General features: G+C 39.5%; 1 protein-coding gene across 2 annotated transcripts in view; it reads right to left on the bottom strand.

Annotated features, from left to right (window-relative positions):
• The window catches only part of CDIN1 (CDAN1 interacting nuclease 1), a 128,423-nt gene extending 117,115 nt beyond the window's left edge, over positions 1 to 11,308 (bottom strand). For both annotated transcript variants that reach the window (XM_063331489.1, XM_063331490.1), the window contains exon 1: positions 10,751 to 11,308. In XM_063331489.1, the coding sequence (XP_063187559.1) occupies positions 10,751 to 10,851 (101 nt within the window). In that variant the 5' untranslated portion in view covers positions 10,852 to 11,308. The remainder of the gene's footprint in view (positions 1 to 10,750) is intronic.
• Positions 11,309 to 14,646: the final 3,338 nt, after the last annotated feature.

Here is a 14,646-nt window from a genome sequence, read left to right as displayed (position 1 = left end):
GAAAACCAACATATGTGCCTTCATGTAACCAGAAGTTTTCCCTGAAAGTTCCCAGGAAATTCAAACTATGAAGTTTATCTATATATATGGACAGCAACGGATCTTATCATTTGCTACAAAGTTAAAAAAATAATTCCATACAATCCTTACAAGCAGAATGTCAGTACTGAATGAGCCTGCTAAGTTTTAAAAATAGCAGTTTTATTTTCCATTGTGTCTTATTATTTGTTTCCTACATCAGTTTAAATAATACCATGGAACCCTACAATGATTTTCACCAACTGCATCCCTCGGAAAAATGCCAAACCCAAACTAAAATCTATGTTAGTTATTAAAAACATGACCTATTCCCTTCCTTCCATTCATAGGCACTCACTTCTCAGGCCTCTGAAAGCTGGAACAGAACGATGATCTGATTCAAGTACTGACATCTGAAAGTGTAGGAAATGCAATTATGCCTTTTGGCAAGCCCAGCCACGCTAAACAGAACCACTGTGCGTACACCTTTTCCAGCACTGCATCTCTGCTGCTGTACAGCCTGCTGCATAATGTCCCTCTGCAGAGGGTCAATGGTTTCCAAGATCACTGCTTTTTCCAAACGTTTTTGTTTTGCTTTAAGGAAACTGCTTGGACAATAACATTCCTGTTTGCATTCTGTTTCACTTTCATTTTCAATCAACTCCTCCAGGTATCAGCACAGTTCCTTTCTTGGAAGTGCTTCACTCAATGCTTTAAAACACTTGAGGAAGCAGTGATCAGAGTATGGAAACTAAATTTTCTTCATTAAATCTACTGAAGCAGATATTAAAAATGCATTTAATATACTGGGGATGGCTGGTGGGCATCAGTGACTGTGACAGGCCAGTTACTGATGAGCTGCTGTCAGACGGCCTTCTCAGCAGGGATCTGTGTCTAAGGCTGCTGAAGGACAGCAATATCTTCCCTTGTGTGTAAGCTCTATTCATCTCCCAAGTATTTACTAAATCACAGAGCTCTGCACACAAACCCAGCGTTTCAGCGCATGCTAACAAATGATGGATGGCCTAGTCAATTCGTTATGTCCTGAAAGCGTGATTTCCTGCCATTCCAATCATCAAACCTCTAGAGCCTTCAGAGCTGATCAGTCCTGGAGAATATATTTTGCAGGCTCTATTAAAGGAGTAGAGGTTCTTTCCATTAGTCTCAAACTTTTTTTTTTTTCTCCTGGCTGATTTAAAGAGAACTCCCTCCTTCCCCCTCCTTCCAACAGCACCACCGCTACCACTCTTATCTGTGTAAAGTATTCAGAGCATGTACTGTTAGTATGTTAGTAAAATAGCACTCCTGGAACACCAGCCAGTTAAAAAGACAGATTTTGTTTGTGACTACTATAAAACACGACAATCTTTTATTTAAATTCATCTATACGTCTTTATTATGTAACCTAGACAACCTCCAAAACATTTTGTAACTTAGCTTCTTTGATCAAATACCTTTTACAGCAAGGGAGTGCTCAAAAGGACCCATTTTCTTTGTATTTGCCTAGTGAAACATATCGGAGCTCTCTTAATTGTGTTCCTCCTAAAAGCATAAGCCACTTAGGAATAAAGTTCTGATGTTCCAAAGACAGGTTAGCTGTCAAAGAAATAAAGCTTCTAGATTTCACCCTTTTCATAGCAAGGCAATATACTTGACAGTCTTTCTTCTACATGCTAGAAGAGAAATTTTATTTAGCTTACCTATTCAATGATCTATAGGAGCAGAATATACGTACCTCACGCTTCTTATTCTGAAACACTGAGCTTCAAAGGAATTAGCCTACAGCTGCTGAAGAGTTAGCTGTCTACAGTACAGCACAGTTTTTGAAGGTGGTACAACAGCTATGAGTAAACTAGGTAAATAAGCATTTGGTTACTCTGAAATGCAAAGACCTTGGATTTCTGTGCTTGCTAGGTGTGATCCAGCCACAGCCAGCACAAACCAATCCACGTTGCCCTACCGTTCACCTCAACCTTGACCTGGAGATTAAACTCACTTTTATTGCACACAAAGGTCATCTGTGTTAGGTCAAAATTCAAAGTCCCTTGTCAGCTAAGGTTGATATATTCCAACCTTTCCTACTCTAATGCATCAAATTTTTCATGGTGAGGTCATATTCAGCAGACAGTGTATTCAGCAATTTATCGTGCCATTGTAATATAGCCCAGAATATGATTGTCCAAAAAATAACACATGAATAAAATATTTTCCCCTCTGATGTAGCAAATCCTCTTTGTTCATAAAACTCTAGCCTAGACTTGTTTGCAGGCTTCAGAAGAATTATGGACTGTGGAACTGTTTCTGAAATACAATTAAGAATTACCATGTCTATCATCATTGTCCTTAAGTACAAGCAACACGAATATAACGGTATCCCAAAATCCACAAGTCAATTAAAATGCACATATGGTCAGTGTTAAAACTTCCACTTCATCCTTCCTTAACAACCACCATAATCTGGCCCTTAAATCTACAGACATCTGTTGGTCTGTCTGATGACACCAAGCTTGCTTTAAAACAAAATGCTTAGAAAAAACAGTGCTACAAGACTTATATTCTTATCCTACTGGTGATTGTCACAACTGTGGAATTTGTGAAGTGGCAACAAGTACAACCAAATTAAGCTTCATGAAGCAACACAGTAATGTACACCAAGACAACTCCTCCAGCTTTGACATATAACAGGATTTACTTTCTCTTTCTTTATCTCTCTTTTTTCCTCTCCTTCTTTACCTTTTTTCTTTCCCTTTCTTTTTATCTTTTTTCTTCTTTCTCTTTTCCTGTTTTCTTTTCCTTTTCTCTTTTTTCTCCCTTTTTATTTCTTTTTCTCTCCCCGTTTTTTTTTGTCTTGCATTTTCTCTCTTTTCCCTCTTGTCTATATTTTTCTCTTTTTTCTTTTTTTCTTTCTTTTTCTGTCCTTTTTAATTTTTCTTCTTTTCTCTTTCTTTCTTTTTGTCTGTATTAAACAAGAGCAGCTAACACACAGCTACAACCGAATCAGAATGCATTTTCAAATTATAGGGAACTAATTTCCACATCTGCTTTAAGAGGCCCCATCCAACCATTGTATTTCACCATCAAATCTTCAAAGTATATAGGATTGCCTTCTAAGTGGTTTGTATAAATTCCTCAAGGCCAAACAGGCTTTCTCTTTACTCAGCCAAAATGAATTTCACAAGTGTATTAAGTCCTGTTCTGGGTGATTATTTTTTATCTAAAATGAACTGTACGGTAGCACTTCCCGTACTGGAAGGGGAAAAGGTTGAGGGAGAAAGAAGTATCTTACCAGTACTCAAGAATTTAGAAAGTACAACCTTATTTTTGGTTGCATATTTCAAGCAAAATTTCAAGACTGACCTTTAAAATAACTCTGCATTTTGCTAGGATGGACAACATATGCGGGAATGCTTGTGAAGAAGAGTATGATTACGCTTATAAAAATTGTAACAGAAAACTACAATGGACTTCCCTCAAAATTAATTTTCATGGCGATACATGCTTATATATGTCATGTACTTTTTAGTTAATAGACAACATGCAAACAACTCAAAAAAACTGTTTCAATCTCTTTCTATAGAAGTCCAGAAGGCAGCCATGTCCTAAAAACCTAGAATTTACAATGTGCCAATGTAAGAATTTTCTATCTAAATCCTGTCTGTTGGTACTAGAGAGCCCTAAAAGTGAGCAAAACTATATTTTACATTCTACTCTGAAAGCTTCCACTGCTACCAATAGCTAGATTTTAAATAAGTATTCAATGTTTAATCTAATGAATAATGGAGGTGACAAAGTTCTTCTGAATTATATGCCGATTTAGTTAATTTCTGTCACACAATACTTTGTATTACAGGGGAGGATTAATATCCTTCCTATTCAGGGTCATAACATAAGCAAACAGTTTTTTAGCAAGACATACCAAATACAACCAGTTACAAGTTCTTCAAGGCTTTTTCACTGGCATTTAAGTGAAAACACAAAATGCGTACTGCCCTCTGGTTTAGCCTATCAAAGCTGGAATATCTTACAGGGAATTTCCTACAAAGGAATAGTGAGGACATCCTTCCAAAGGGAACAATATCAGTTCAGAGCTCACATAATTACTTTGTAGAGTAAATTTTTATTTTATTTTAAAATTATTTTGAATATGCTACATTTTATTGTAGGTAATTTCTGAAAATTTGTATATTGTTTATTTTCTTTTCAAATAATGAGCCAAGACCTCTTTCTCATCTCTTATTATCAATCAGTCGACCTGTGAGGTTAAATGCAGCTTCAAGTACATAGCATATTTTAAATTACATTAGGCTTTTGCTACATGTAATAGACACTGTTTGTTTTTACAAATGGTAGTGTAAAACTGTTTACCCTGAAGTCTAACATAAAAGAAGAAAAAAAGAAATACCAAACTTTAAAAATTCTATTGTTTTCGTAAGTGCTCTAGCTATATGCTCCAGAACATTTAAACACACTACACTACTGCAAAGTATTTGCCACTTCAAAATAGGGTGGAAATACACCAATAGCCATTTAGCGTCTCCCTCCAAGTCTCTGCATCTCCTACTAACGTCCACTTTTCTTTTTCCTCTCATGAGCTGGTCTGCTGAAGTTGATGAGGTTGTTTATATAGGCAAAGCATGAATTTATTTCATTGTTAAGTAGTGAGAATACAGAAAAGCAGAGAGAGCTTAAAATGTGCCTTTATACTTTCTTTTTTTGTAAAAAAAATAAGTTTCTAGCACTCATGAGCACAGAGGCAACTTTCTAAATGAGACGTGCTAGATCAGTGTTTGCAGGGTAAAGAAAACCACCCTAGTTCCTCTGCTTTCCAAAATAATTAACCAACTATTCAGAAGAGCAGGGAGAGCAGAAGTTGTTACAAGAATGATGTCAGTATTGCTATGACGAGAGGCTTTCCAGGCAGAAGAGAGTGCAACTGAAGTGTCACGCACACCAGTAGGCTGCCTGCTCAGAGATAAGATTTCCCTGTCTAATGTATCTGTGCTTGAGTCCTGAGTCTAGAGCTCTGAAAGCCACGTAGACAGCGTAGACAGCTCGCTGCCCTCTGCTCTTGAGCTTCATTGCCCTTCCTGGGTAACAGCAGCTCCGAGGAACACTACAGCAGAGGACAGAGAATTCTCCTTCCACCCTGACTCGATCTCCAGGCTCCATTAGAAGCAGGTACCAGAACACAGAAATGGAAAGGAAAACGAAAATGAGTAAAAAAGGAGGGAAATTAAAGATTGTAGCAATTCTACCTTCCTGTTTCCCACCACAACCATTTTGGGCTTATCTGTACTGCTTGATAATCTAAGCAACAGCACAAAGCCAGAATTAAATTATTCATGAAAAAGCAATATATTTCCTTGTAAATGAAAAAAAAAAAATGTCTGGAAGAGGAAAATCAGAGGCCTATCTACCCCCAATTCTAAAAACCACAAAGGGAGGCAACAGTGACACTGGAAAAGAAGAAGAAAAAAATGTTAACTCAGTCTTAAGCAGCTGGTAAAAGAAATAACATTGATGCCATACATTTAAACTTCTTTAGGGCCTCTGTTTTACTATGAACTATCACTGAGAAAGTGGTAAAAATGAGCAAATAATAAACAGATTATATTTTCCAATTTACTTTTTTACATTGTGAGACATTACCATGCAGATACACGTTTTGTTTAAAAGAAAAATCTTGCTGGGATGCTTTCCAGGCCTGGTGTCATTTAATAAAGCTATCAGTAATTTGGAGAAAGAGCAACATAATTACTGAAAATGTGGGTAAAACCTGAAATGATATTAAGTAATGAAGAAGACAGGTCATGAATGTAGAGGAACGTGCATCACTTGATATGCTCTAGGAACAAAGACTGTGTGCATTCCAATAATCAAACAGGAAGTTACATATGTTAAAACCAAATATCCATACTCGAATATCAAGTATATCAATATGAACCTGAGCGTCACGTTTTTCTCTTGTTTACTGGAAAAAAAATGGTAGGAGGGGAAAAAAAAAAAAGTTCTTCTCTCACATTATGCCGGCTTCCCTTATCTTTCTGCTGTAAGAAAAGGTCTTCCTGATCACTAGGAAGGAAGCTTTCACAGAATGGACACAAACAGCATAGTACTTCTTTGAATAGATGCATGGAAGAAAAGTGAAGACCTGCACAGAACAGCTGCTGTAAATTTTAATACTTTGAAAGCCTAGTACTTTGAAACCCTCTATAAACACAGTTTGCAATCAAATAGGCTCAAAAAAGAATGCTTCTTTTACAGGAATAAAAGCAAAGGTACTGAAAGGGAAGTTGGGCTACAGGCACTAACTTTAACAACTTTAAGTAAGGAAGAGAAACAGTACAGACTGCACTAATTCTGCTGTGGAAGAATACAGCACTCCTAAAGGGTATTAAATATGTTTCACAACAGTTCAGTCCAAGAACTTGAAAAGCACAGTTTTTGGAATCTCTAAAAGATGCAAGGCTACTGAGCCAACCTGCACTGTCAGAAAGTTTCTGGAACCCCCAATTCAAACACAACACAGTGTAAGAAACATAAAGACTCAGAACAGAACCAAACCAGGAAAAACTCTGCAGAAGAAAAAACAAGATAATACCATAATGAATTGGGTCAGCAACCCTTACACCCTTAGAAAGCTTGGTAGAGACCAGAGGAAGATTCAATCAAGAAAACTGTAATATTCAATCAGAACTGGATACGGAGAAGAGCAGCAAAATATGTACAAAGTATAGATTTGAGAAGGGCCCAGTCATTTGTCAATCACGTTCTACTGGTAAGAAGCTTCAGGAAAAATTCCTGAAGGGAAACTCTGTCTTCTGCCACATACAGAACAACTGAGATTTATTATTTTTTCCCCAGGAGCAGCTAAACTGAAGTGCTAGAGTATCAGCTTGGGTATGAATCAAACCCTTAGAAGCTGGACTTTTCTTGACAAGTTAAAATAGTCTTTGAATACAGTTAAAAGTTTAAAGGTCTAACCTACATCTTGTCACCATAAACAGGTAAAAGCAGAAGATTCTACTTGTAGGCAGTCCTAACTACTATTTAATGCAATATCCTACATTTCCTACAACTAGCCCTACAATGGGTAATGCAATTTAGACGTTAGGTCTCATTGAGAAGAATAGTATCACAGAACAACACGAGCCCATGGCTAAAGACAAAGTAGAAGAATAAAATACAGAAGTTACAAAGACAAACACAAATTATTAGCAAGTAGATACATTCAGGTGAGAAACAAAGCAGAAAAGGTGGTACCCTTTAGAAAAGCACAACACAGAACATAGAGAATTATCAGTCCCGTGGTGTATACATTAAGAAGCTCAAAGAAACTATGTATCAGTCATCCAATACTGGCAGAGATTTATCATGCTTAATGCTCTAAATTACATTTTGATAATCCTCAGGTCATCCAAAAATCCTGCTGTTAAACATGAACACATCAGAAGACAACTGCTAAGCATGTAACAAATACCTTAAGAATAATCAAACAAACAAATAAAAAAATAAATACATTGGTAATTGCCAGGCGTGGAATACAAAGTGCAGTACTATCAGAAAAAGAACAGCAATTTGATTCCTGAGTGTCCATTTTTGCAAAACAACTGGATTCTAAGTAAAGCTGACTAAACCCGCGTTGTCTGTAATGTTACAGGGTTGTAAAAAAATTTTTAAAAAAAGTCTCAATGCTTGTGTGAACATACTTACAAAGAATATTAGAAGCAGTCTAATTTTGACTATTTGACATTAATAAATCTCATGGCAACACCCTTTTGAAGCAGTAATCTCACCTGCTCAAGTAGTTCAATAATAGTAAGAACAGATGACCCTCTTAAAAAATTATTTAGATTTGCAGGTCATGTTGACAGCCACTATACAGCACACCCATACAGACTAAATTGTGGCAATAGTTTTATGGAAATTACAAATTACTTTTAGGGAGAAATTGCAGAACAAGACCAGGCCCATAACAAAATGTGAAGGATGCTTTATACAAATAAGAAGGATAAACTGTGAGTCTTCAAGAAACACAACAGACAAGGGAGGAACCAATAGATAAAACGGTATTAAAAAAAAACCTGAGCAGATTCATGCAGAAATCCAAAGACTCTCAAGATTTATGAGGCAGTAGGAACCAGAAATACTTGAAAACTGTCAATTTATGTATTGCATTACTAGTGGAATACTGATCCTTCCTGGGGAAAGACTGAAAGTGCAAGGTGAAAGCAGCTATTATGGATGTTAGTACTTTCCAGTTTCAAACAGCAACTGTTACGATATAATAATGACAAACTGGTTATGGACACCTTCATCACACTGCAAGCTCCATGACAGATTCTGAAATATTTTCTTAAAAAGACTGAGTTAGAAAGTTGGGGTGGGGAGTTTGTTTGTTTGATTTTAGTTTTCATAAAGACAAAAAAGTGGCAAAAAGTCCAATCAGACCCTTCTTGTTCTAGAAGGCAATGACACAGTTTCTAGATATAACAAACTTACTCCACAGTTATGAAACACATCACTGAAAAAGCCTCCCCTTTAGCACTTAAGATGGCACACAAGTTTACAAATCTCTGCATCTGGCTTCTTCTACAAGATAATAGTTACAGAGACTGCCTGTTCTTCATGTTATAATATGTACCTATTTCAATACATCTTCCTTGCTAAGGCAAGCAGTGGCCTTGGAATGTAGTGTTGTTGGTTTTTTTTTAAAATGCATCTCAAAATAATTACCCCAACATGTTCTGCTACTTAAAACTTTCTCTGAGGGTCTTCTGCATCTGCTCCGCTATGAGAAATAAACAAAAAGATGACAAAGAAACATCAGTTGCTGAGCCATTCACGGAAAGGTGACATGAAAACCTCCGCAAAATATACTTCAGACAGACATTTTTAAAAAAAGGTATCAATTCATTCATCATTCAAATAGAAGATTTTAGCCTTCTCCCAGGATGGACAAACAAAATTCAGGAGAGGCCTACAAGTGGAATTCAGAAGAGGACATTCTCATCTCAAAATGTGGATAACAAGATAACAGTATGTTAAGCCAGCAAATCACAGAAGCAACTACTATAGCTAGTCTCTGCTTTTTCAGCACACCTGAGCCAGTTGCTTTAGAAAAAAAGTTATTTTTTCCTGAGGTAACTCTACATTGCTATTAGTACGTAGTTTTTCAGGAGTCATCAAGTTCCAAAACTGAGGAGTCAACGGATCTTTTGCAGCATCAAACAAGCAGACTGCGAAGTAAAACGTACCAACAGAAAGGCATGGTAGTTTTCTGACAAACTTATTTTCCCTATTACAGATACTCATGTGCCTGTTGGATCTGCCTTGGAAGTGGGTTCCTACATACAGTGATGGACCTGGCAAACCAACCCAAATTGTAACCTTCTTTCAAGACAGCATTATAAGGAGACTACAAAAGAGAACATGTGCATGTGTGTGCGCACATATGCACAAATACCCACAAGCACTCGCTTCTAATTTCATTAGTAACAAAATGATAAAGCCAAGTCTAAGCTCCTTAGACATACGCTGTCACAGTAAGTGGTCTCCCAAGTTGCAGCAGTTACTGTGCGAGGTGAGCTGGGCTCCTAACAATGCAACTTGATGCACTCACTAAACCAACCACATTGCTTTAGCATCACTTCATCTCTATAACAGGGCTTGATTTTTAACTACATTACATGCTTTTCTGAAAAGGAAAAGATTTCACTGGACAGTTTAAAATCCTAAATTAATGTTGGCTCTTCATCTACTTACTGTAAGTTACATACAGCTTCAGACAGTTTCCTCAGCTGTGTTTGTGGTAAAGACTAGCAAGGCTTGCTCAGGAAGCCTGGGAATGTTTTTCTGTTTTACTTATTTCTCTCTCACAAAATTAAGCACATCACTTTAAAACCTGCAGTTTTCAGGTGCATTTTAGAGACAGCACCACTCCTTTCCCCACAGGATCCGTTTGGATTCCTGTCCAATTCAGCACTAGTAATCCTTTTCCCACACCTGAAAAAAAGAGAAAAACCTTGCAACATGTCCTTTACAACTCTGTTGTTGGTAGTAAGCAAATTCTGGCAATGAAGACCAGTGCATGGAGAACATCCTGTGACGTACACCTTTCCATGCTAGCCTATGGGCATTTGCAAGTGTCTTTGACAATTCTGGATGCAGCTCAGGCGAGGAAGCAAATGAATGCTCAGATATAAGTAGATAACCTCTTTTCCAACCTTTAACTGGAGGGCAGCACCACCTGGAGAGTTATGGGTCCAGAAAGCCCCATTTCCCTCAGCCACAGGGGCAGCGGTACCACAGGTCGGATTCCACCCTTAGTCTCAGCCACCGAGGAACAATCTGAGCCTTAATCCTTCCCTCACGTCAGAAGATCTACTTGGTGTTTAAGAGCTTCATGAAGGGACCTGAGAGCTTTTATTCGGACGTGTGGCGGGGAGGGTGTGTGTGCGGGGGGGGGAGGTGCGCTCTTTATTTAGTGCCAACTTCTCAGGTCACAGAGAGCGAGCAGCACCCTCCTCCCAGCAGCAGGATGACCGTGTGCGTGTCCAAGTGATTTTTGTACCGTGTGGGGCCTGGAACTGAGGGGCACCGGCTGGAGCCGGCGGAGCGGTCCCCCCCGGCGGCCCCTCGCCCGCCCGCAGCGAGCTCCCAGGCCGCCGCCCGGGGCCCGAGCCGCCCGCCCCGCGCCGGGCAGCGGCCGCGGAGGGCGGGAAGCACTTACCTAGGGAATTTCTCCTTCAGCTTCCTCAGGCTCTGCCGGGTGGGCTGCACGTGCCCCAGGAACTGGGCTATTTCATCGTACTGGGCTTTGCTCAGCTTCATGCCTCGCACCGCCGGGCCCGCGAGGCCGCGGGAGGAGGGGGAGGCGGCGGGCTGCCGCTCCGGGCCTCGGCGAGAAGCAGGAGGCCGGTGACTAGGGGGTGGAGGGGCGGGTCGGGTCGCGGCAACCCCGGGGCGCCCTTTTCTACAAGCCTGGTACCGAGGCAGTCAGGGACGGTTGCGGCCGCCGCTTTTCCGCAGCTCCGCCCCGCGGCCCGGCCGGGGCGGGGAGAGCCGCCATCCCGCGGCGCTCGGCTCTGCGCAGCCGTGCAGGCGGGAGGGGAGCGAGAGGCGCGCGGAGGCAGCCCCCGCAGCGGGTGGGGGGAAATGGCGCTTGCTTGTGGGCATCGCCACCCCCGTAACCCCCGGGTTTCGCACAGAGGCGGTCTCTTGCCTCGCCCGGGGGTGGAGGAGGTCGCCGGCCGCCTCATGGCTGAGGAGGTGCCCGCTTTTGCGCCTTACGAGCCGCCTCTTGCTTTCACGTCGGGGAGGGCGGAAGGAGGAGGCCGCCGCCGGCCCCGGTGCCTCCGATCTGAGGAGACCGGCGTGAGGCGGAGCGGGTCGGCGGCCTGCGTGTGCTGGGCCTCTGCCATGTGCTGTGGGGCCTGCCCGAGAACGGGGTGTTATGACCCCCCCGCTGTATTCTGGCCTTAAAGGATAACTTTCGAGGCCCTTTCCAAAAGTCACGTTGAAGTTACAGTTTCTTCTGATTTAAAGAAAAAATAAATGCAGCAGTAGCAGGACTGGGGGTCCTGACAGGGCCTGAGTGTTACTGGCTTGCAGCCGTGCAGGTACCTCCAGGAATGGCTTCTGCTAAACCATAGAAGATAACCAGCCACATTTGAGCTTGGATTTACTTCAAGGTGTGTTAGGTCTTTAGTTAGGTTTGTTAGGTCTTAAGTTATAAGCAACTTATATTATTAAGTATCACTTAAATATCAGGAAGTATGTTGCAAGCCTTAGTCTCCTTGCTGGGCATTTTTAATGACTTTGAATAACTTGGAAGATAGGTATGCCCTTTTATAAGCAACATGATGTGAAAACTAGAGGTTATGAAGAGAATTAACCATGCATTTGACTGAGAAATAGAAATATTCCCTTTAATTTCAGTTTAATTGCACTCATGAACTATATAGAGGCTACTGGAGTCCTAACCTTGAGGTTTTAGGCACTTAATACATGCAATTTGCTTTAAATCTTGAGAACTTAATTTTGTATTTTCATAGATTTTAGGTTCTGTTCACTTGCTTTCTCTCTTGAAAGCTTTAGGATCACATTTTAAGTGTTTTTCCACATCTTAGCCAGAAGCTTTACAAAGTTTCTTGAAAGAGTACAAGATCTGGAACCTGAAGGAAAAATTAATAGCATGGCTATGTCAGCAGAGTCAGTCATTTATTTGTGAGACTGCTTTCTAATTGATTGACAATGCCCAATGAACCCTCTGTCACTTGATCCTATAGGGATTTTAGTGAGTTTTGTTTAGAACCAGGAGCTTTCCTGGGAACAGCTATTTCTGGTACTACGGCCTAAATATAACTGTTTGAAGCTCATTAGTTACCTCACAGTAAAAGAAAATACAGTGAAGCTATGCCAAACTACAGATTCCATTCCTTACTCGGAGATCAAAAAATAATATGTGAAATTGGAAAAAAGAGCATTCTTTTAAAGGAGAGTATTATTTAGTGTAAAGATACTTTATTTTCTTTAGCTCTATCAAGTGGTATCCTTAATAGTAGGAGATATGTGTGTTTGGGAGGGAAGAGGGTATTCTTTTCAATCTGATATCCACTTTAAAGGCCCATAAGGATATAATTTTCTTGGGCCACAGAAAAGGTCATTTTCCCCAATCTTTCCAAATATGAGAATTATGACTTTTTCTTTTGAAACAGATTTTTAAAAAATAATAAAATTAAATGGTCATTCACTGCCACTACTGCTGCTCCTTTAGAACCGATCAATAGTGCTTCTTAAAAAAAACCCAAACAACAAAACACAACAAAAACCATCTTGCTGTCTTTGTCGTAGGATAATTTCAAGTGAAAGTCTTTTAAAAAAACATAATGTTACTATCTATAACTTCTATCTCTGTTTGCTTCATTTGTTCACTAGTACATGTTCTTGATTATTTTTTATTTTTTTTTTTTACAAATCAAATGACACTTCAGTCTACAATGCACAGAAGTGAAAGAGATTAGAAGAACTGCAGTATGAAGTTACTAGTCTATGGACCAAAATACAAACATCTCATGTATGTATTTTATATAAATGGGATATGTTTTGTAGACTCTCGTACTGGAACAAGGTTTTGGAGATTTCAAAATTATTTTTTTTTAAAAAAATAAATAACCTTCCAGGGTAAAGGTTTACTGAAACCAAGAGGAGCTAATATCATGCTGTCATAAGGAGGTAACAGCCCTCAAAGATGTGAACTGTTGCTTTTCATCGCAAAGAAGCATTTTCAATGGCGAAATGAAAAATATAGATGAGAAGTTCTGTATGCAAAGTATAAGCTACTCTTTGTCTAAATTAGTTACTACATAACTATTCCAATGAAATGCTCAAAATTCCAATAAGAAAAAAAAGATATGTTCTTGGCAGAAAGAGTTCATTGCATACTTTTTTCCCAGCAATCAAACTGCCATTGTAGTTTTACTATATAACACAAATGTCAGACCATGTGTAATTAAGCTCTGGACACCTATGTTTTAAGATGTAGATGGTGGAAGTTTGCATAAATTCAGTAAGCAACTGGATGAAATATATAAGAAAAAAATGCACGAAAAATTTAAATTTACCTTTGGCTCAGGGAGACTCAGAGCTGCAAATGGTTGAATGTTGGGGGAACATTTTCAGGAAGTAACTGTGCTTGCTTTGTTCTTAAGTTGTTTCCTTGGTATCTGCCTGTGGCAGCTGCTCTTGATTTTTGCCTTGGGATTGGGTTCCAGTCCTTATATTATATAAACTAAATTTCCTTCCAAGAAGGACAGACAACTAAAGAGAAAGAAACTATGGGAAAACCAAATGACTGGGAATGACAAATGGCGGGGGGGGGAGGGGAGAGGAAAGGAAGAGGACACATAAGATATAGGGGGACGATGAACACAGGGAGACAGAGCGAAACACTTGGCATAGGCCTTCCAGTAATGACAGTCATTACTTGCAGGTAGCCTCGTCCGCAGTTGGTGTAGGACGGTAGGTAATGGACCCTTGGTCTGTTTTTTATTTTGTGTTAGCTGGTAGTTTGACTGTGATAGTAGTACGTGTCTACCATTAGCTTAAGATGATTGCATAGTGTGATTTACAGCCAAGTTCAGAGTTAAAATGCCATTCATTATTCTCCACAGAGCTTAAAACCACTGTGTTTTGATACCAGGTAATTATGGTATGATATTACGAGGAATCAGTTCAGGCACAAAGTGCAAATTTTGATTTGATTTTTATGACCTTACAGCTGTGTTTTTACTTTACCACCACATTTCTTCATAGACACAATCTCTGGTCCATGTTGCTTTCTGTAACAAAATTAATGCAAAGACTGCTAGCAGTCAGATATATTTTCCAATCTATTGATTGTAGATGCTAGTATTGGGAACTACAGTAAGATTAGAATCTCATTTGCAACTGATTGGAGTGCTTGCTAGGGTTTTCTAATACTTGTAATATTGCCACTTCATTGGTGCATGTTTCTACAAGTATTTTTCAGTCTTCTGATATGTTTTGTGTGATTTTTTTTTTTTGTTGTGAAATTCAGCTCTTCTTGTTTGACATTTTTGAATCATAGGGAAAACTTGAGCATGC

Source organism: Chroicocephalus ridibundus, chromosome 4 (genome assembly GCF_963924245.1).
Source record: "Chroicocephalus ridibundus chromosome 4, bChrRid1.1, whole genome shotgun sequence".
NCBI classification, from domain to species: domain Eukaryota; kingdom Metazoa; phylum Chordata; class Aves; order Charadriiformes; family Laridae; genus Chroicocephalus; species Chroicocephalus ridibundus.
Note: the sequence above shows the minus strand (reverse complement) of the source record. Positions and strands in the feature narration are given on the sequence as shown.